The following is a 20,940-nucleotide window of genomic DNA, read 5'->3' as shown; positions in this document are numbered from 1 at the left end:
AATAATGATAAAAAAAAGTCAATGCAGTAGTAGTTTTCAACATTCCTTAGTCTGTTTTTTATTTTTGGGGGGGAGGTGGGGAGTTTATCATATTTCTTTATGTATTTTTTAATTAATTTTTTTACTTTATTTTATTTTTTAGTGGAAGTACTGGGGATTGAACCCAGGACCTTGCGCATGCTAAGCATGTACTCTACCACTGAGCTATATCCTCCCCTAACAGTCCTTAGTCTGATGAGGCCCATCTGTGGACAAATGGCCCCCTGACTGTGATTCAAGTACCATGGTAAAGAGTCTGATTGACTAAAGGAGCATGATTCTGCCTTTCATGAAATATTTATGTAGTTCTTATTTCTTCAAATTAGTAAATTATTTCATGATAGATTTTAATTAATGTTTAATTAATGTCATTTCATGACAAGATTTTACGGTTAAGGCTTGATCTGCTACAAGTTACTCCTGACCATCATTCTCAGCCATAGCCCCACTTTTCTCACATAGTTTCCTGAACCCAAACTCTGGCTCCTCTGATTTCCAATCAGCTGCTATAAGATTTGGTGGTGGAAAGGAGGAAACAAGGCAAAGGGGAAGTAGGGCAAAGGGTAACAGGGAAAAGCAGAAGTAAATATTTGGAACCCTTTCTGTGAGCTCAAAAATGAGGAGAGAAATTAAAGTCACCAAGGGAAGGTTCTCAGCATCACTCTCCCTTCATCCTCCTGAACTCTAGGTTCTGGGGAGACACAGAATTTGGTCCTCTTTAACCTCACCTCTTCTCTAACAGGTCTTTTTCATCAAATGTCAGAAGAGGACTTAGATGTTTTGGCTCAGGATTTAAAGGACTTATACCACACTCCATCTTTTCTGAACTTCCATCCCCTGGGTGAAGATATTGACATTATTTTTAATTTGAAAAGAACCTTCACAGAACCGGTTCTGTGGAGGAAGGACCAACATCATCACCGTCTGGAGCAGCTGACCCTGAGTGGCCTGCTGGACACTCTTCAGAGCCCCTGCATCATCGAAGGGGAATCAGGCAAAGGGAAGTCCACTCTGCTGCAGCGAATTGCCATGCTCTGGGCCTCTGGAGAGTGTCAGGCTCTGACCAAGTTCAAATTGGTCTTCTTTCTCCGTCTGAGCAGGGCCCAGGGTGGACTCTTTGAAACCCTATGTGACCAACTCCTGGATATACCTGACACTATCAGGAAGCAGACTTTTATGGCCACGCTGCTGAAGCTGCGGCAGAGGGTTCTTTTCCTCCTTGATGGCTACAATGAATTTAAGGCCCAGAACTGCCCAGAAATCAATGCCCTGATAAAGGAAAACCACCGCTTTAAGAACATGGTCATTGTCACCACCACCACGGAGTGCCTGAGGCACATCCGGCAGTTTGGTGCACTGATCGCCGAGGTGGGGGACATGACGGAGGACAGTGCCCAGGCTCTCATCCGGGAAGTGCTGATAAAAGAGCTTGCTGAGGGCTTGTTGCTCCAAATTCAGAAATTCAGGTGCTTGAGGAATCTGATGAAGACCCCTCTCTTTGTGGTCATCACGTGTGCGATCCAGATGGGAGAAAGTGAGTTCCACTCTCACACACAGACCACACTGTTCCGTGCGTTCTATGATCTGCAAATAAATAAAAACAAGCACAAACGTAAAGGGGTGGCTCCCAGTGAAGTTACTCGGAGCCTGGACCACTGTGGAGACCTAGCTCTGGAGGGCGTGTTCTCCCAGAGGTTTGATTTCGAACCAGATGACTTGTCCAGCGTGAACGAGGATGTCCTACTGACAACGGGACTCCTCTGTAAATACACAGCTCAACGGTTCAAGGCAAAGTATAAATTCTTTCATAAATCTTTCCAGGAGTACACAGCAGGGCGCAGACTCAGCAGTTTACTGAACTCTGGAGAGCCAGCGGAGGTGACCAAGGGGAACGGTCACTTACAGAAAATGGTTTCCATTTCAGACATTACATCCAAGTATAGCAGCCTGCTCCTGTACACGTGTGGGTCATCTGACGAGGCCACCAGGGCTGTTCTGAAACACCTTGCGTCAGTGTGTCAACACGGCAGCCTCCTCGGGCTTTCTGTCACCAAGAGGCCTCTCTGGAGGCAGGAGTCTATGCAAAATGTGAAAAGCACCACTGTGCAAGAAACGCTGAAAGACAGAAACATCAATTGCTTTACAGAGTGTGGCATCAATTTATTCCATGAGAGCATGTCCACATCAACCCTGAGGGAAGAATTTGAAGCTTTCTTTCGTGGTAAAAGCTTATATATCAACTCACAGAACATCCCTGATTACTTATTTGACTTCTTTGAAGACCTGCCTAATTGTGCAAGTGCTCTGGACTTCGTAAAACTGGACCTTTACGGGGGAGCTGAAGCTTCGCTGGACAAGGCGGCAGGAGACATAAGCAGGACCCACACTCAAGAGTCCTCAGGAACCTATATTCCCAGCAGGGCTGTGTCTTTGCTCTTCAACTCGAAGCAGGAATTCAAGACCCTGGAGGTCACACTCCGGGATTTCTGCAAGTTGAATAAGCAAGATATAAAATATCTGGAGAAAATATTCAGCTCTGCTGTAAGCCTCAGATTGTGCATTAAGAGATGTGCCGGCATGGCTGGAAGCCTCAGTTCAGTCCTCAGCATCTCTGAGAACATTCATTTCCTCATAGTGGAAGCCAGTCCCCTCACCTTAGAAGACGAGCAGCATATCACATCTGTGACAAACCTGAAAACCTTGAGGATTCATGACCTACAGACTCAACGGCTGCCAGGTATTGTAAATACCAGCAGTTTAAGCTATAATCAAACCTGGCTACTTAATGTGGGAATATGAGTTATCATTTGTTTTGCTTTAAATTTTCTAATGGTTTCTACCAGGTGTCAGGACTTGGAAGGGAGGTGGGAGGGTTGGGGAGAGGGTTCCATTGTCGGGGCAAGGCTGTCAGATTGGGAAGCCCTAGGGAGGATTCTCAGAGCTGAAGCTCTGTGGTCTGTTTGAATAGCTATATGGCGTGTATGGTAAAGAGTGTGTTTGTCTGTGTGTGGGTGTATGTACAGTCGGTTAAGCTTGTCTTCTGTGAACCCTTCCTCTTGTCAGTAACTCCATCTCTACTTAACACTCATTGCTTCCCTGCCAAGTAGCACCCCTCCTGCCTTCAAGCCTGGGAGGAAATCCAGCCTGTAAACTAATCACCTACAGAAACTGGTGGCTAATTGCATCACTGGATTCTCATCTAGGAAGTTGCAGCACATACCCAGCTTCACCCCCACCCCAAGTATCATTCATTTTGAAAGAAGATTTTGGGAAAAGGTTTTGTCTGACATGAAGAAATTTCAGACACATACATGCTGGGTCAATCTTTCTGGGTAAAGGGGAGTTTCCCCAAATTCAAAATGACACTGAAGGTGAGTGGCTGTCTTACCTGTGTAGACCAGCCTTACCTGTGTAGATCAGCCCTGTAGCCCAGAGCAGGGGCTGCTGAGTGGTGTGAAGCTACGGGCTGGCTGGAGCCTTCCTCTACTTGACTGTAATCTGGGATTCATTTTCATCCACAAATAATTTCCCATTCGGCTCTGCCTCCCTTGTCACCCTGTAGAGGACATTTTCTATCATTTTAGGAGCCTAGAATCTTTTGCATAGATAATCTTCGCAACCTCCTACTCAATGCAGGAGTTCCTGCTTTAAGATTCTGGATAGTCACCCAGACGACATTAGACTACTTTCTGTCAGGAAGGTAACCATCTCCTTTTGATGGCTATTCCTTTGTTCTGATCTTGCAAACCAGTTGCTTATGTGCTGAATTTGGCCTCTGTACAATTAAATTTTTTCTTTTTAATATTTGCCAATATTTTAATTTACTTTTTGAGTAATAGAGTCACATAGTTCAAATTATAAAACAACTACGTGAAAAGTCTCCTTCCTTTCCTTCTCCCCTAACCAAAACTCTTCTCCCTGAAGGCGTTGCCACCATTTTGAAATTGGGAGATGTCATGTGAAAATACAGGTTTCTCTTGAAAATTATGGGTTGGCAACTGCAGGCCCACATCCTCCCTTGGTAACAATTGACTAGAGCTTCATGATCTGCTCCTATGCTCTTTGGGCAAGACACATAATCTCCAGTTGGGCATAGAGCCCACCCATTCTACTTCTTGTAATAACATCATTTCCCTGACCCTCTTTTACATTTCAGTTTGTAATCAGCACTTACTTTTTTTATAGCTAGAATCTAGTTCCCTGTCATTTATACCTAAAGTTGGTTTCTGTTTTTGCCCTCCAAGTCTCTTCAGCATCCTCCTAGGTCATCTCATTCTATTGCTGAATAGCCATTGTATGGATATACCACAGTGTGTTTATATAGTCACCATTGAAACACATGTAGGTTATTTCTAGTTTGGGCAATTATAAATAGAGCTACTATAAGCATTCTTGTGCAAGTTTTTGTGTGAAAATAAGTTTTCGATTCACTTGGGTAAATACCTAGGAGATTGATTGCTGGGCCATATTACAAGTGCTTGTTTAACTTTTTAAGAAACTTCTAAACTATATTTCACTTTGACAATTTACATTTTCAGTAGCAATATATGAGAATTTTAGTTGCTCTGCATTCTTACTAGCACTTAGTATTCTTTGTGTTTTTCTACTTTTGTCATTTTACACTAAGAAAAAATAAAAATCAGACAATACTGAATGCTGATGAGGATGTGGAGCAACTGGAACTCTGTGTGCAGTGTTACCTCATCAGAGTTGGCTGATAAAAGTTGAAAATTTTTCATGTGCATTTGCCATAGTGGTGAAATGTCTGTTCAAATTTTTATCCATTTTTAATTGGGTCAATTTGTTTTCTTAATGTTCAGTTTTAAGTGTTCTTTATATATTCTGGATATAAGTCCTTTGTCAGATAACTAATTTGAAAATATTTTCTCCCAATCTGTAGCTAATCTTTTCATTCTTTTAACAGTTTCTTTCACAGAACAAAAGTTTTAAATTTTGTTGAAATCCTTTTTTTTTTTTATTTCTTTTTTTCGTCTTTTATTTCTTTTTTTCCTTTCCTTTTTTTTTTTTCTTTATGAATCATGGTTTCAGTGTCATATCTAAGAACTCTTTTCATAACCCCAGGTCATGAAAATTTTTTCCTGTATCTCCTTTTAAAGTTTTATGTTTTACATTTAGATCTAGGATCCATTTTGAGTTAACATTTGTGTGAGGTGTGAAGTTTAGAAAAGGTTCATTTTTCTTCCTTATGAATATCCAGTTGTTTTATTTATTGAAATGACTATTCTTTCATGTTTGAATAGCCTTTGTATCAGAAGTACTGGGGATTGAACCCAGAACCTCACATATGCTAAGTGTGTGATCTACTTCCATTGATCTAACATTTGCCAATACCCTTGTCTATCCCTTGCCAATTCAATTTCTTTAATAGTTATATAGGACTATTCAGGTTACTTATATAATATTGGATGAGTTTTAACAGCTTCTGGCTTTCAAGAAATTGGGCAATTTTATCTATGTTGTCAAATTTATGTGTGTAGATTTGTTCATATTATTCTCTATCCTTTTAACATCTGCAATTTCTGTGATAATATCCTCTTTCATTTCTGATATTGGTAATTTGTTATTCCTCACTTTTTTCTTTGTCAGTCCTACTAGAAATTTATCAATTGCATTGATCTTTTCAAATATAAAGCTTTTAATTTTCATTGATTTTTCCCTATTGTTTATGTTAGCAATTTTTAATTGATTTCTGCCTTTATCTTTATTATTGTATTGCTTCTTCTTGCATTAGGCTTATTTGTTCTTCTCTCTAGTTTCTTAAGTAGTAAGCTTAGGTTATCAATTTGAAACCTTTCCTTATTTCTAACATAAGCATTTAATGCTCTACACCTCCCTTTAAGCACTGTTTTAACTGGAGATTTTGATGCGGTTTATTTTTATTTCTGTATTTTTCAAAATATTGTCTAATTTTTCTTAAGACTTCCCATTTGATCCATGCTTGTTTAGAAGCATGTTGTTTACTTTCCAAGCATTTGGAGATTTCCCAATTATCTTTCTGTTATTGTTTTCCAGTGTAATTCCATTATATTTGGAACACATGCTTTTAGCTAAGGAAGATGTCCATCTCTGACAAAAAATATAGTTTTGTGTGAACTTCATGAGCATTTCTTGCCCATAATGACACCTAAAAATTTTTGATTGGTAATAGGAATCTAGTGAATGATAGCTGAACACAGTCCAATCTCTTTTCTTCTGGCAGGTGGTCTGACTGACAGCTTGGGTAATTTGAAGAACCTTACGAAGCTCATGCTGGATAATGTTAAGATGAATGAGGAAGATGCTATAAAACTAGGTCAGAGTTTTGTTTCTCTAGTATTTCTATTAATATAAGTTTGATAATAAGAACAGTTAAGACTCTTTGACGCTGGCTGTTTCTATACAGGGCAAGTATACCCTTATGTCCTTGTGACTACGTTGGTGTTCCTTGACATTTTCTCCACTCCCATTCCAATCTCTCAGCACCCTTTTATGTAAATTGTACACCCCCAGATTGTAATCCTTTTGGGGACAGAAATCATGATATGTTTTTATCTCCCCAGCTGATTGACTACGTTTATATTTAAAACATAGAAGCAGGATAAAAAAGTTTATGCTGTATTTCATAATTCAATAAAACTTCATAAGTTGAATGAGACACAAGAATGAACGTGGACCACGAAAGCTTCAGGAATACAAGCAAAATGTGATTTATCAAAGGGAGCCAGGCCCTCGAGGACAGGGGGGATTCCCACTGAAGCTGTTTTCCCTCAATGTCCCTACTTTTTAAAATTTTTTTTTGCTCTTTTCTCCCTCCTGTTTGCCCTCAGTTAAATGCTTTCTTATACATTCTTTTTCATTTTGGTTCCTGCCTAAAGACAACCCTATCCTACAATTTAAACATGACTGACATTTTTTCATTATATAGCCTGCATGTGAATATCCAAATTGATTCAATCTTCAATAAACATTTATTGGATGCCTACAAGTTACCCAGAATAGCAGAGCTGGAAGGGGCCTGAGAGCATCTAGTTCAACTCTTATTTTACTGCCAATGGAACCTAGAACAGTTTATTGACTTGCCCAGGGTCTCACCAATTATTACAAAGGGTTCAAAAATACCTATCTGAGACAATCTGATGCTACCATTAAGGAATCAAAGCCTGGGACTGAATAAACCAGTCTAAATTACTATTTATTAAAGAGTTATTGCACAATAGACACTGAACTAAGTACTTTTACATACTTCCTCTTCTTGAATCCTCACAATAGTCCTAACATGTAGGTATAACTATCCCTAAAGCCACAGCTAAAAGACTGAATAACTTGCCCACATTTGCACAATTATTAAGTATGGGATCCAGGAATCAAACTGACTGCAAAATTCATGTTCACAATCTCTAAGCTATGTGTACTCTCATGACAACAATTAACATGTACCTACTGCGTGCCAGGCACCACACTAAGTACATCACATACATTCTCTGCAACCCTCCCACAGTTCTTCAAGGTAGATAGTATTAAAACAATATATTTTTTTCTATAGGTAAGAGTACCATCAAGATAAGGAAATATTTTAATTACACAAAGATATGCCTAGTCAATCTTAAACTCCACATCAGCTTTAGACCTAAGAACAAGGAACATTTCAGAATGTTTTCAATTGTATTTTTGACATAAATTCCACCTCATTAAACATGCTGCATTGGATGTCGTTTTCATCGTAAAGCATCAGGGAGGCCACATATCTTACAGTCACAAGCAGGATTCTACACTAGAAGCACACTAAGGAATGGAAATTCCTGAGCTGCCCCTCTGAATTCAGCTTCCATTCCTCCTAAGATTATTGAGGGGATTAAAGGGAGAGTGCTCATTCAGAAAACTTCATTCTATGAAAAAAGTATGGTAAAGATATATGTTGATACCCATTAAAATTCTACACATATACTATAGTTTTTTTTTTCATGTTACTAAGAGAATGGCCTGCTAAGCGAAATTTGTATGGTCCAGGAGACTGGAAAGTGATCATTGAAAGAAAAACAACTCTCCTTGGATTTTCATAGCTCAAGTTCTCTACAGAAAGAGCATGGCAAGGTCTCTGTGCAATTGTTTTTTATCTTCTTTCAGCCCATTAATCTGCAGTTATATCAAATTAACTTGGTGTCCTAATGCATTTCCTTTCCATCTATTTGCAGCTGAAGGCCTGACAAACATGAAGAAGATGTGTTTACTTCGTTTGACCCATTTGTCTGATATTGGGGAAGGAATGGATTACATAGTCAAGTCTCTGTCAGCTGAACCCTGTGACCTTAAAGAAATCCAATTAGTCTCCTGCTGCCTGTCGGGAAATGCTGTGAAAATTCTAGGTAACTGCTGCGTGCATTTACTGAATGAAAACAGTGTGAGAGAATATATGATACTTTTATACTAAGGCCCTGCTAAGTCTCTCAAATGGAGATTTAATTTTTAGAGAAACAGGAAAAGATAATAAAGACTTCTATGTAATATCTAGCCTGTTTTTAATAATCTTCTGTATGATTGAATGAAAATTTCTTATAGATGACTGACAGGAAACAATCTCAGGATAAGTGAAGATGTTATAATTTTAAGAGAAGGTAAAGAGGAAGAAAATAAGAAATTGGTGTGTGAAACTTGACACGTGTCCTGTTATATAATAACTGCTTTATGAAAATTTGAACAAATGGATAAATAAATGATTGAGAAGCAGAGAGAGAAAGTTCCCTTAAATGTTCTCAGGCCTTCCAGTTCTCACCTATTGCCCTGTTAAGGTGGAGTTGGTACATTAATATAAGAGTTGAGTCTTTTGAGTTCCTAAATGGTACATATACCAAATATGGAGAAACCTTTGCATATTTCTGGATAAACTGGATATGTTCAATTCACATATTTTTTAAATTTAGATTTTGGAAAAAAAAAAGATAATCTAGCCCTTTTAAAACAGAATACAACATAGCTAGGAGTCTGTAAGGTTTACTAAGGAAATCATTTGTATATTAACATAAACCAAAAGCTAGAGAAACCCATGATTGGAAAAGGCCAGACAAACACTGGGGGCATGAGAATGATGAGCATACTACTTTACTTCTCTAATTGTCCTGAAGAGAGATAGGTTTAGAACTGAAAATACCAATTGTACCCTTTTTAAGAGGAGTTCTGTGGGGTTTTTTAAAGCACCAAACCCCAGGAGTTTTATTCTAAGAAAACCCCAGAACCCTTTACTCTAAGAAAAGGGTTCATATGATTGATTAAAAATAACAATAGCTAATATTATAACAAGAGTATGTACTCATTAAAAAATTATTTTTAAAGAAGCTTTTTTTCTAATCAGTCTTGATAGGAAAAACTTCAAATAGATTAAACAACCATGATGAATATCTGTAATGAAGAAAAGAATTAAGCAGTTCTTAGCCAGAGTGATAGCATTTTATAATTAACGTTTGCATGTAAAATAGTTTTCCAAATTTTTTACCTCAAAATATTTGTGTCTTTGTCATTAAAATACATCTCTTGTAGATAGCATGGAGTTGGATCTTGCTTTTAAAAAATCTAATCCTATTAATCTGTCTTTTAATTCGAGTGTTTGATCTATTTACATTTAATGTAATTATATATTGATTAGGTTTCCATCTGCCATTTTGCTATTTGTTTTCTATTTTTCTCATCTGTCTTTTTTTTTTTTTTTTTTTACTTTCTAAGTTTTTATTATTAGCATCACAACCATGACATTAACAAAATCATCTAAACCGAAGTACACAGAGAAGAGCTTATCTCACCTGTTTTTGGTTCCTTTGTTTCTCCCACATGATAAGGGCATTTTAGAATTGGAAGAAACCTTACAGTTTATTTAGTTCCACTTCCACATTCTAAAGATGAGGCTTAAAGAAACAAAGTGACTTTCCTAAAGTGACATAACAACTGTATTCCAGGCTACTTTAGGTTTTTTGTGAATTGAAGGTTATTAGTCAGAACTAAAGAACAGGAAACAGCTGTTCATCTTTCATCCTCATGGCAACTGGGGGTTAAACCTACCCAGATACCTTTTGGAATAATTAAATCAATCAAGTCAAATAATGGTTTGTATACTATCAAGAAAGAAGGCAAGGACTCAGAATTCTTCTAATGATATTTTAAATGCAGATACAGTTTCCTGAAAAGTCTTTTTGTTTTGGATTAATTTTTTCCCCCAGCTCAGAATCTTCACAACTTGGCCAAACTGAGCATTCTTGATTTATCTGAAAATCACCTGGAAAAGCATGGAAATGAAGCTCTTCATGAACTGAGTAAGATTGACAATTTAGCCAAAATCAAATACTCAAATAGTCAGAAAAGCGTACCCTGATCCCTGAGGTTTCTTTTACTAGGTGAACCTCACATAAGTCATTTAGCTCTTTCTTAAACTGCCCTTAAGGCACACTGGCCCATGGCTTCTGAGTTACCAGTTTTCACGTACTTACTGTACCTGAGGCTCCCATCTCCTTGCCATCTCCGAGGGAGCTAATGTCTGAGAGTAAGTGATATTGAAGACAAATTTGCTTATGGAGTTAATGATAAGATTTTTAAGGTGTGATAATGATACTGTGATTATGTGAGAATTTAAAAACCTGATATTTACTTTCTGTGATTTGCTTCAAAATAGTATAGAAGGAAATGAATTCAATGAGGATGAAGCAAGATTTTCCATGATTTGATGTTTGTGGAAAGTTGGCTTATTAGTATATACAGTTTCACTATACTGTTCTGTATATTTGTATATTCTTGAAACTTTCCATAAAAATATCAACAAAAAACCAGGTAAATTCTTACTGAACATTAAGTAGGCTGCAGAGATAAAGATCATTCCTCCCACATCTCTTCATCCTTCATCAGTTTTGAGGTGGATCCAATTGTTGAACTGCCCTCTGGTTCTTCAAGTTGACAGGCTGCCCATCTTGGAAGAGCTAACTGTTCTGATGCTGCCGTGGTGGTGTGATGTACGAATCAGCCTGACCAGGCTGTTGGAGCAACTGGAGGGAGCCTCTCAGCTCATCAAGCTTGGGCTGAAAAACTGGAGACTCACAGATGCAGAGATTAGAATTCTAGGTGGGTACACACACAGAGACAAGAGGAAAGAAGTTAGCCCTTACTAAGTTCTTCAGTTAGCTTGCTGTATTTAATTACTTACTTATTTAGTTATTTACCACCTTGATTTATTTATTTGTCTCCTCTTTTTTAATACAAGTATATTGAAAGAGTTTTCACACATCTTAAGGAGGAAAATGATTTAAAACACTGGCCTGCCTTCAGGTTTGCAAGCATTTCACCTACAGTGTTTAAAGGAAAAATGTTCACGTTATCTGACAAGGTGTATTATGTTAGGAATTGCTCTTCCTAGTTTTTACTATCTGAAATTCAGCAATGCCTCTCCAATCTTGGGAAATATTTTTAAGTCACCTGTTGGATATTCATAAAATGTAGAGGTAAGTGCCACTTTACCTAAATGGGGTCTCAGAATATCTTCAAGTAGCTGTGATATAATCCAGGAGCAGAGACACATAAATGACTGAAGATACCTCTAGCCTCAGGCAGTTGATAAAGGATTCTCCTGCTCTCTGTATTAGTTATCAATGTCTGTGTAACAGATTACCCCAAAACTTAGTGGCTTAAAACAACTACAAACATTATCTCAAGTTTCTGTGGGTCAGGAATTTGGGAGTGGCTTAGCTGTGTGGTCCTGGCTTAGGCTCTGCTATGAGGTTGCAGTTTTGATGTTGACTGGGGCTGCTTGGGACCTGCTTCCAAGGTGGTTTCTCACTTGGTTGACAGGTTAATGATGGCTGTTGACTGGAGGTCTCAGTTTCTCCTCCCTGGACCTCTCCATAGACTGCTTGCATGTTCTTACAACATGCAGCTCACTTCCTGCAGAGCAAGAGATTCAAGAGAAAATCAGTTAGAAGTTGCAGTATCTCTTATGACTTAGCCTTGGAAGATCACTTCCGGTCATCTGTGCTGTGTCCTGTGACCTGGGTAGGTCAGCTCTATCCAGTGTGGAAGGGGACAACACAGGGGAGTGAATAGTAGGAGGTGAGGATCATAGGAGCCACCTTGAAGGCTGACTACCATACCACCTAAGGCAAAGGATTGGTGAAAACAGCCTTGACTGCCTTCATTTCCCTCACAAATTGTCTAGAATATATTTGTAGTATACATATCATAAAGCTTATCATTTTAGCCATTTTTAGTCTACAGTTTTGTGGCATTAAGTACATTCACATTCTTATGCAACTACCATTGCCATCCATCTCCAGAGTTTTTTAATTTCCCCAATTGAAACTCTGTACCCATCAAACACTAACTCCCCTCTTTTAAAAACCTTCTCTCTTAGAGATGCATATCTCTTTAAGTCTTTAGGCTGTCTAAAGGTTTTGACTTCCTTAGTAGTGTTCCAAGTTCTGGATCTTTCCTTCCCTTAATTTCTAACTCCACTTTCAACTCTTCTACCTGCTCCCTTAACCCATCAAATCATATCATCCTGGGTGTCATTCTTTCAGGCCCCTCTTCTCTTCCAGGTGATACTGGAAGCAGGTGGCTTCTATGACAGATGAATTAATTAGCTAACAAATAATCTCTCTTAGGTAACCTCATACTTGGTTGGAAAGCATATGGCTTTTCAAGGAGGCTCTTGGGGTGTGTAGAATTAGAATTACAGGTGGGGAGGCATTTTTAGGTAGAGATCTTTTATCATCTTTCAAACCTTTAAGTAGGTAGCTGCCTAATTTGCCCACTTCTGAGGCTGGCTATTGAGACCAGAAGAGATGGTGTGTTTATTAAGAACTAAGCTAGGCAGTAATTTGCCACTTCACTTTAATAGTCTAGGGCTGACTTTCTGAAATTTAGCTGTACTGATATGCCCCTAAATGCAAGTGAAAAAATGACAAAATGAACAACTCAATAGTAGTAACTAATTTATTCTCAAAGTGTTTTTAAAAATAATTTGTGGAATTACCATTATATCCATAATAAAAGATAACATTATTATCCCTGTTTTATAAGGAAAGCAGAGATACAAGAAGGTTGTTATACTAAAGCAGGGGAAAAGGTTGGAGACAGAGAGGAAGAGCTGATGAAAGGAGGGAGAGAGTGTAGGTGCTGACATGGCTCTCCTGCACCCATTTCCTCCACCTCCCAGAGGTATAAAAAGTAGTGTGCTTGGGTTTGAGGCATAAGCTGAAGAGTGAGAGCCAAGCATGCTCTGCCTTTGGTCTCTAGCCAGGAGATGAGACTGCTATCTGTCAGGCCCCTCTAGAGGCTCCATCTTTATGAAGTGGTTAGGTGCCTTGGTTTTGGAGTCAGACAGACCTGCCCATCCCTCCCACTTGATAGATGCATGGCCAGCAGCAACTTAGTTAAGGTGTCTGAGCCTCAGAGGCACCCATGTATATATATTTTGGTGAACATATGGCCACATTTCTGCTGGGTATCTACGTGGGAGTGGGTTTGGATTACAGGTAAAGATTATAGGTAAGCATATGTTCAGCTTATATGTCAGTCTTCCAATGTTCTTGTATCCAATTCAGGTTTTAAAAAACAGTGGTTTTCATTATTACACACAGATAGTACTTTATTTTTATTAGAGCAGTTACCATTTTAATTCAGAGAATGTGTTCATATATCTACCTGCCTCACTAAACTGTGAAGTCTTTGAGAAAAGGGCCCAGGCCATTAAACTTGGTATTTAGTATATATCCCACAGTGGATGTGCAATAAATACTTGTTTTTATGGATGAACAAATGAACTTACAGAACTTACACAATTTGCCATGAAATATAGGGTTCTTAGAACCTCAGGCTTTGTTATAGTAAATGCTATTTTCTTATACACAAAATCATCTAAAAATTCTAAAATATACTTTGCTACAATTTGACAGCCTCTTTATACTATCCAAACCAACCAACTGTTCAAGCCTCTAGCATAAGTTTCCTGGCTTTGGCCCACAATACCTCTCCTGGATCAGGCCTGGCTTTGGGATTCCCATCCCCATTTAGTGAATGAGATGCAATATGCCTTGGGATGGGATAATAAAATGCAAACTGATAACAAGAGATGGGGAGTCTAATGAAATAAAGGCTACATAGGAAGAAGTAGGGAGGAAATGTCACAGGATGGGCAGTATTTAATGAGGTATAGGGTAGGTGAGATGCACTGAAGACATACGGAGTATTTTGAGAAAAGTATCTTTTTACCAAAGGTTTTAGACACCCCCTTGTCCTAACTGAAACCTGGCTCTCCCCTACAGCTCTTGTAAGTAGTCACTTTTTATTCTCTTGATTATCATGCCTCTCAGAGTCCAAAGGCAAGGTGAGGTTCTCTTTGAGTCTAACTGCCCTTCCAGTCCACTCCTTCTCCAACCCCATTAAGGAATCCTGCTTCTGTGAGGCTTAGGCCATTTAACTGGACTACAGTTTGTCCTCTCTCATTGCTATGAACTATGAATTTCTTGTCACCTTTTCTTATTCACTGAATCTATGGCAACTGTCTTACAGAATTTCTCACCCCCTAACTCTGATCATCAGCCTAGGAGACTTCACTTCTTATGGGACACTACTCAGCCAACACTCAGGAGCTTCCTCTTTGGTCCTTCCCTTCCATTCTCCTTCACACATCTACTCTGTGAGCATAAAATCAACAGATCATGAAAATTCAGTTAAAAGTGTTCTAAGATATTAAATTCAGATAATCCATTCTCAAACAACAACCTTCTACATTTCCATCTTAGTTACTCAATGACGCCTTATCATCAGTTCATTTTACATCATTGGGACTTCCAATTCATTGAGCCCACTGTTACTTACCTATTTAATAGTCCCTGTCTCTCTTGACTTCCCTTCCCACCTGGTTTAAATTCCATCCTTTATCCTTGCAAAGATTCTTATCACAATAGCTGAGAGTCTTATGGCCCACAGTATTATGAGTCAGTTTAGGCAATGACATTTAGTGATGCATGTGTGTGATAGATGCAGTAATGAAATGAAGTGTAATGAGAGACGAAGTTTTGAATTAAAGAAAGACTACTTAATGAGCTGCAGGGAGAAAATGAGATGTGGAGGTGAGGTATGATACTAGATACAGTGGTTGAGGTGTATTCTGCTGGCAAAACTCTAAACCAAATCCAAGTTAAGGATTGTCTTTAACTTTCAACTTTTCCTGTACCCACACTCAAGCTACTGGGGAAAATCATACAAATTGGCAGATAGGTATACTACAAGTTTATCATGACAAATTTCAACAAGAATATCTGAACCAAATGGTAAGAAAACCATTTATATATTGAAACTTGTGGCATGCAGGAAAAGCAAGGCTTAAATAAAATTCTTACAGTCTTAGATATTTACATTAGAAAAGAAGAAAGGCTTAATGTTTCTAATTTAAGAAGGCAGAAAAATAAGAGTAAACCCCACAATAATAAACATAGCATAGATCATAGATCAATGAAATAGAAAATAAAAATACAAGAAAAGTGATTAGTAAAGCTTAAAGTTAGTTCTTTAAAAAGAGTAACAAAATAGATAAAAGTTAAGCAGGACTGATCAAGAAAAAACAGAATGACATAAATAATCTCATTAATCAAATGGAGACATAAGCACATGAATGTTGGTAGTAGCTTTGTTCATTACTGCCAAATCATATATCTGAAAAGGGACTACTATTTAGAATAGATAAAGAACTCTTACAACACATTGTTAAAAAGAGAACTCAATGTTTTAAAAAGGCAAAGGATCTGAATACGCATTTCTCCAAAGAAGATATGTAAGTGGCCAATAAATACCAGAAGAGATGCTTAACATCATCAGCCAGCAGGGAAACGCAATTCAAAGCCACAGTGAAATGCTTCTTGCCACAAACTAGGATGGTTATAATAAGAAAGACAGATAATAACAAGTGTTGACAAGGACATAGAGAAATCAGAACCCTCATATGCTGGTGGTTGGAACATAAAATGATGGAGCTGCTTAGGAAAACATTCTGGCACCTCTTCAAATGGTTAAACATACAGTTACCAATTCTACCCTGAGGTCCCCAAGAGAAATGAGAATGTATGTCTATACCAAAACTTGTACAGCAATGTTCGCATGTTTAATAGTCCCAAAATGGAAACAACCCAAATGTCCATCACTACTGAGTGGATAAACAACATGTAGTATATCCATACAATGGAGTATTATTCAGCCATAAAAAGGAATGAAATAGTAGGACATGCTACAACATGGATGAATCCTGAAAGAAACCAGTGAAAGAAACCAGTGACAAAAGACCAGTTACTGTATGATTCCACTTACATCAAATGTCCAAAATAGGCAAATCTATATAGTGACAGAAAGTGGGTTAATGGCTGCCAGTGTCAAGGATAGGATGGGAATGACTGCTAATGACTGCAGAGGTTTTTCTTTTCAGAGGCGGGTGGTGATTAAAATGTTCTGGAATTAGTAGTGCACATCTTTGTGAATATACTAAAAACCACTATAGTGTATGCTTTAAAAGGGTGAATTTTATGGTATGTGTATTATATCTCAAAAAAAGAATAAAAGTATATACCAAGTAATGTATTTTTTAGACATACAGTACTTGTCAAAATCATAAATATTTTTAAATATATAAGAATGATTTAAAAAAAGAATGATAAACTCTATATCAGAAGAGTAGTTTCTTATGGTCAGGAGCGGGCAGATGTGTGAAACAGGATGATACCACATTTTGGTAGATCTAAGTTTTTGCTCATGTTCTTGTTTTCAGGATAAGTGATAGATTCATGAGTCAGTGGGTGAAATTAGTGATCTACCCAATTCTGAATACTGGAGGTCTATTAAAACAATAAACACAATTTCTCTTAACTTTTCCCGGCAATCGTACTGTGCCTCTATGTGCAGCACTCTACACAAAAGATTTCAAACTTTATTCTCCTCAATCCACCATTCTTCCACTATTTCGCAGTGGATGTGCTATTTTCCCCTCTCTTTCTCCTGTTACATGATAGTAGGTCTCTCCCCTCCTACCTAAGGACAGTCTCTGTGCTGTAGCTGTGCTTGAGATCCCAATGCTGCCCTCATTCCTGTTCAAGGACATCATTTCATCAGTTATGTTCTGTTACTGGTTCTTTCCTATCAGTTTTTAAAGATGCTAAATTTCTCACATTTTAAATAAAACTCTCCCTCAATCTTATCTTTCTCCTATGGCTATCTTTCTCTCTCTCCCCTGCTTCAAAACAAAATTTTATGTACCGTCAGTACATCTCAACTTCCTGATGATCCTCTGCTTTTCACTCATTCCAGCTGACTCTCTACAGCTGCATGTGGCTTAATTCAATGGACATTTTCCAGAGTGTTAGACTTACCTCTGTAAAAGTTGACACTGATCACTCCCTCCTTTTCAAAATGTTCTCTTGACTTTCATGCTACCTTAATTACTTCTCAGGCTCCTTTGCAGTGGCAATTCCTCTACACAGATGTTAAATGATCCCAATTTTTCTTAGAGCTCGGTCCTAGGCTCTCTGCTCTTCGTCCTTGGAGATTACATTCAACCTTAAAGCTTTAATTCCCATTTAAAAATTCTGACTCCCCAGATTTTGTTTCCAGTCCAACAGCAATCTGAGAGTGCCAAATGGAAATTGTTGCTAGCTCAGGGATCTATTTCACCTGTTCTAACTTAACCCTTTTTAAAATGTCTTTCAATTTAAATGTTTGAGGTTGAACTCTATTATCCAGCATGTTCTCAAAAAGACAGCCATCACACCTGAACTCCATTAACCAGTTTGTTCTCAAAAAAAGAACCACCAGATCATACTCCTGTTCTAGAAGCTCAGTGGTAAATCCTGGGCCCATTCTACCACATGGATCTTGATATTATATTTTTCTTTTCCAAGTGCTCTTTCTTATTTTCTAATGGTATTTTTTTTTAAATTGGCATCTTATTTTTGTTGGGTTAGATGCAGAAACTTTTTAGGGTCTCTAAAAAAAAAAAAAACCCAAGTGTTTGAAATTTGTTTTTCCTGTTCCCTATGTTGCCTCATTTCTTGGAAGCTTTTTGTTTGGCTTTTGGTCTCTGTCTTCCTTGTTGGAGGCTGTTCTCAAATGTCTGGTATTCCTGTACTGTTCTCTTCACATTGTAGAGTGAGGCACAAGTTGACAGGAAGCTCCATGCTCCAGAGGAAGGGGGTTAGGTTCACTGTGGGTGGTCAGGAAAGCAAAATGGCTCTCCCTTTGTAGGGCCTTTCCTTGGAGGCAGCTCAGCTTCTGAGAAGAATCCTGTCTTGTTCCTGGACTTGCTAAGTCCAACTGCCAATGTTTTGAGAACAAAGGGGGGTTGGAAGGCCTCCTGCCCTTTGCGTGCTCCCAGGGCACTCTGACCTACCACAGCACTTATCACCCACCTAATTACTTTATAATGTATGTTTTCACACTATATTGTAAGCCCAATGAGACAGTACCATGTCTGTCCTTTTCACATATTCCCAGCACCCAGCACAATCCGTGGTACACAGCAGGCACTCAAAAATGCTTGCTGGATGAATAAATGGTAAACCAAGTTCAGGCTCAGGGGATCCACAAGGTGGTCTCTGGCAATATTAGAGTTTTGTTTAAGATGTAGGAACCCTTTGATGATCAGAATCCTTCTACCTAGTGGATCTGAGATTCTGCCTGGAATCTGGATCAAGCCACTTGCAATCTCTACAGCCCACTTACAGCCAACAGCTCTAAATGCCACAGATTTATCTTCTCTCATTAGTCTGCTCCTCATGATGACAAAAACACTGCAGGTTAAATGAACAAAACCCATGACCTTAATTATGGGTTATGTTGCTTGTTCTTGGTTCCTGTGCTCACACATATTCTAATAATTATCCAAGAAGCTTTCTTACCAATACAGTTCTTTCAGCATAGCAGATAGCCTGTATAAATAGCTCACCCTCTGACAGTAGAATGGGCTTTAAATCTTCTCTGTTAAGTTCCTTTCAGGTGGTGAAATCTGTTCTGCTAGTCGGGGAGGAGAAATGAAGTTGCTCTTTGGGGAACAGGCCTTATATACAGACACACTAACTGGCTACCAGCATTTTGGCTGCGTGCCTGCCATGCTGGGAAGTACCTGGGAAAGAGGCAGAGGCAGAAAGGACTTGAACATGAAGTGTAAGAGAGAGCAGGGAGAATGCTACCTATAAGGACTACCTCATGGGAAGGAAGAAGAGAGGAGAAAGTGAGGCCCTATTTGAGTTAGGCTGGGCACAGGCTAAGCTGGTGTAACAAGAGACCCAACCACACCTTGGCTTACAGAAGACAGAACTTTATTTCCCTGGACAGTCCAGAAGCAGGCAGTGCAGGCAGGTGGGGTGGCTCCGTACAGTCTTTCAGACTAAGAAACCTACTTTTTCTTAACTTCACCATTCCTTTGTGTGTTTTCTTTGACTTCATGGTCATGGCTGGGATAAACCTTCCCTTTTGTAGGAGGTACTTTAGAGTGCCCCATTCCATTAGAGATGGAGGAAGTTCATGAAGGGTCTAGGGAGGGTTAAAAATAACAATCCCCAAACTCCAAATCTTGAGATACTGAAGGAGGCTTACTTACTCAAGTTTATAGTAAGGAACATTCCATACCCAAACAAACAATAGGTAGTGTCTGCTTCTCCAGAAGAGGAAATGACCTAATATTGCCGAAGTTTGACTCCAGTTTTGAAAACAGGTGCTGAATATTCTAACAGCATCTCTCACACCTCAATTTTTACACAATCTTCCATTTCCTGGAAGAGTCAGGAAAAGAGAAAAATATGTATAATTCATTTATATTGGTTTGCTATGCTACTACTAATTACCATTTATCAGATACCCTTATACTTTAGGAAAAATATAATTTGTAAATATAATGGACTAGATTCACAATCATTGCTCTAACTACAGAGAATTCTGATTTCTTTCTGAAGCAAAGCACTGGTCCAAACATGGCCATTTCTCTTAAAACTGTTTTGCTCCCAGCTAACACAGTTCTTTCTTTCTTTCTTTTTTTTTTTTTTAACTCAGGTGCATTTTTTGAAAAGAACTCTCTGAAAAACTTCCAGCAGTTGGATTTGGCGGGTAATTGTGTGAGCAGTGATGGATGGTTTGCTTTCATGAGTGCATTTGAGAATCTTAAGCAATTGGTGTTTTTTGACTTCAGTACTGAAAGACTTTTACCTGATGCATCATTGGTCAGAAAACTTGGTCAGGTGTTATCCAAATTAACTTTTTTGCAAGAAGCTAGGCTTGTTGGGTGGCAGTTTGATGATGAAGATGTCAGTGTCATTAAAGGTGCTTTTGAACTAGTAACTCTGCTTAAATAAAAGACCCTAAGCCTATGAATGCTCAGGGGACCCCATTATTTCAGCCTGGTGATTTAAAAATCTTTGCTCATATAGTCCAAAAGTCTGCAAGTATATGACAATCCATTATACACCCAAAAATTATCCTTCTCGACAGTGTCTGCCTAACTGGCCCCTTGTATTTTTCTTCTTTCCTGGTATCAGATTGATGTGTGGCACCACCATCCCCTTAACTGGCCTCTTTCATGGAAATCTACTTTCTTAGTTTCATCATTCAGGAAAAAAAGAGAAGGAAGAGAGGAGGATGCCAGGAAAATGAGGCCAAAGAAGAGGCGGAAGTGGGCGGGAGTTTAATTTGATGACATGTGTAACAGTTCTGGTGTCCCACTTCTACTAGGATTATCAGCTACTTGAAGAGGACTCCTGTTCATCCCTGTGTTCCCCTTGGTCTCAAGAACAGCAGGTCTCCAAAATGGATTTATTGTAAGCACATTTCTTAGCACTGTGCCTGGAATGTACTAGACTCCAGAGAAGCATTTGCTGAAAAATGGGATAATTAAGTTAC

The 20,940-nt window shown here is 38.6% G+C and overlaps 2 protein-coding genes across 6 annotated transcripts in view; one reads left to right on the top strand and one right to left on the bottom strand.

The window, feature by feature from the left end:
- NLRC4 (NLR family CARD domain containing 4) overlaps positions 1-20,908 on the top strand; it is a 34,273-nt gene extending 13,365 nt beyond the window's left edge. For 2 of the 4 annotated variants that reach the window (XM_010967619.3, XM_010967618.3), the window contains exons 5-10: positions 782-2,776; positions 6,260-6,352; positions 8,232-8,402; positions 10,245-10,337; positions 10,969-11,136; positions 20,098-20,434. In XM_010967619.3, coding sequence (XP_010965921.2) covers positions 782-2,776; positions 6,260-6,352; positions 8,232-8,402; positions 10,245-10,337; positions 10,969-11,136; positions 20,098-20,396 — 2,819 coding nt within the window. In that variant the 3' untranslated portion in view covers positions 20,397-20,434. The other 2 variants (XM_010967620.3, XM_045504857.2) reach the window with 2 other exon arrangements.
- The window catches only part of SLC30A6 (solute carrier family 30 member 6), a 44,040-nt gene continuing 42,445 nt past the window's right edge, over positions 19,346-20,940 (bottom strand). For both annotated transcript variants that reach the window (XR_012511855.1, XR_012511856.1), the window contains one exon: positions 19,346-19,820. The gene's annotated coding sequence lies outside the window, so the exon portion shown is untranslated. The remainder of the gene's footprint in view (positions 19,821-20,940) is intronic.

Source organism: Camelus bactrianus, chromosome 15 (assembly GCF_048773025.1).
Source record: "Camelus bactrianus isolate YW-2024 breed Bactrian camel chromosome 15, ASM4877302v1, whole genome shotgun sequence".
In the NCBI taxonomy this organism is placed as follows: Eukaryota; Metazoa; Chordata; class Mammalia; order Artiodactyla; family Camelidae; genus Camelus; species Camelus bactrianus.
The sequence above is the reverse complement of the archived record's forward strand: the minus strand, read 5'-3'. Positions and strand labels throughout refer to the sequence as shown.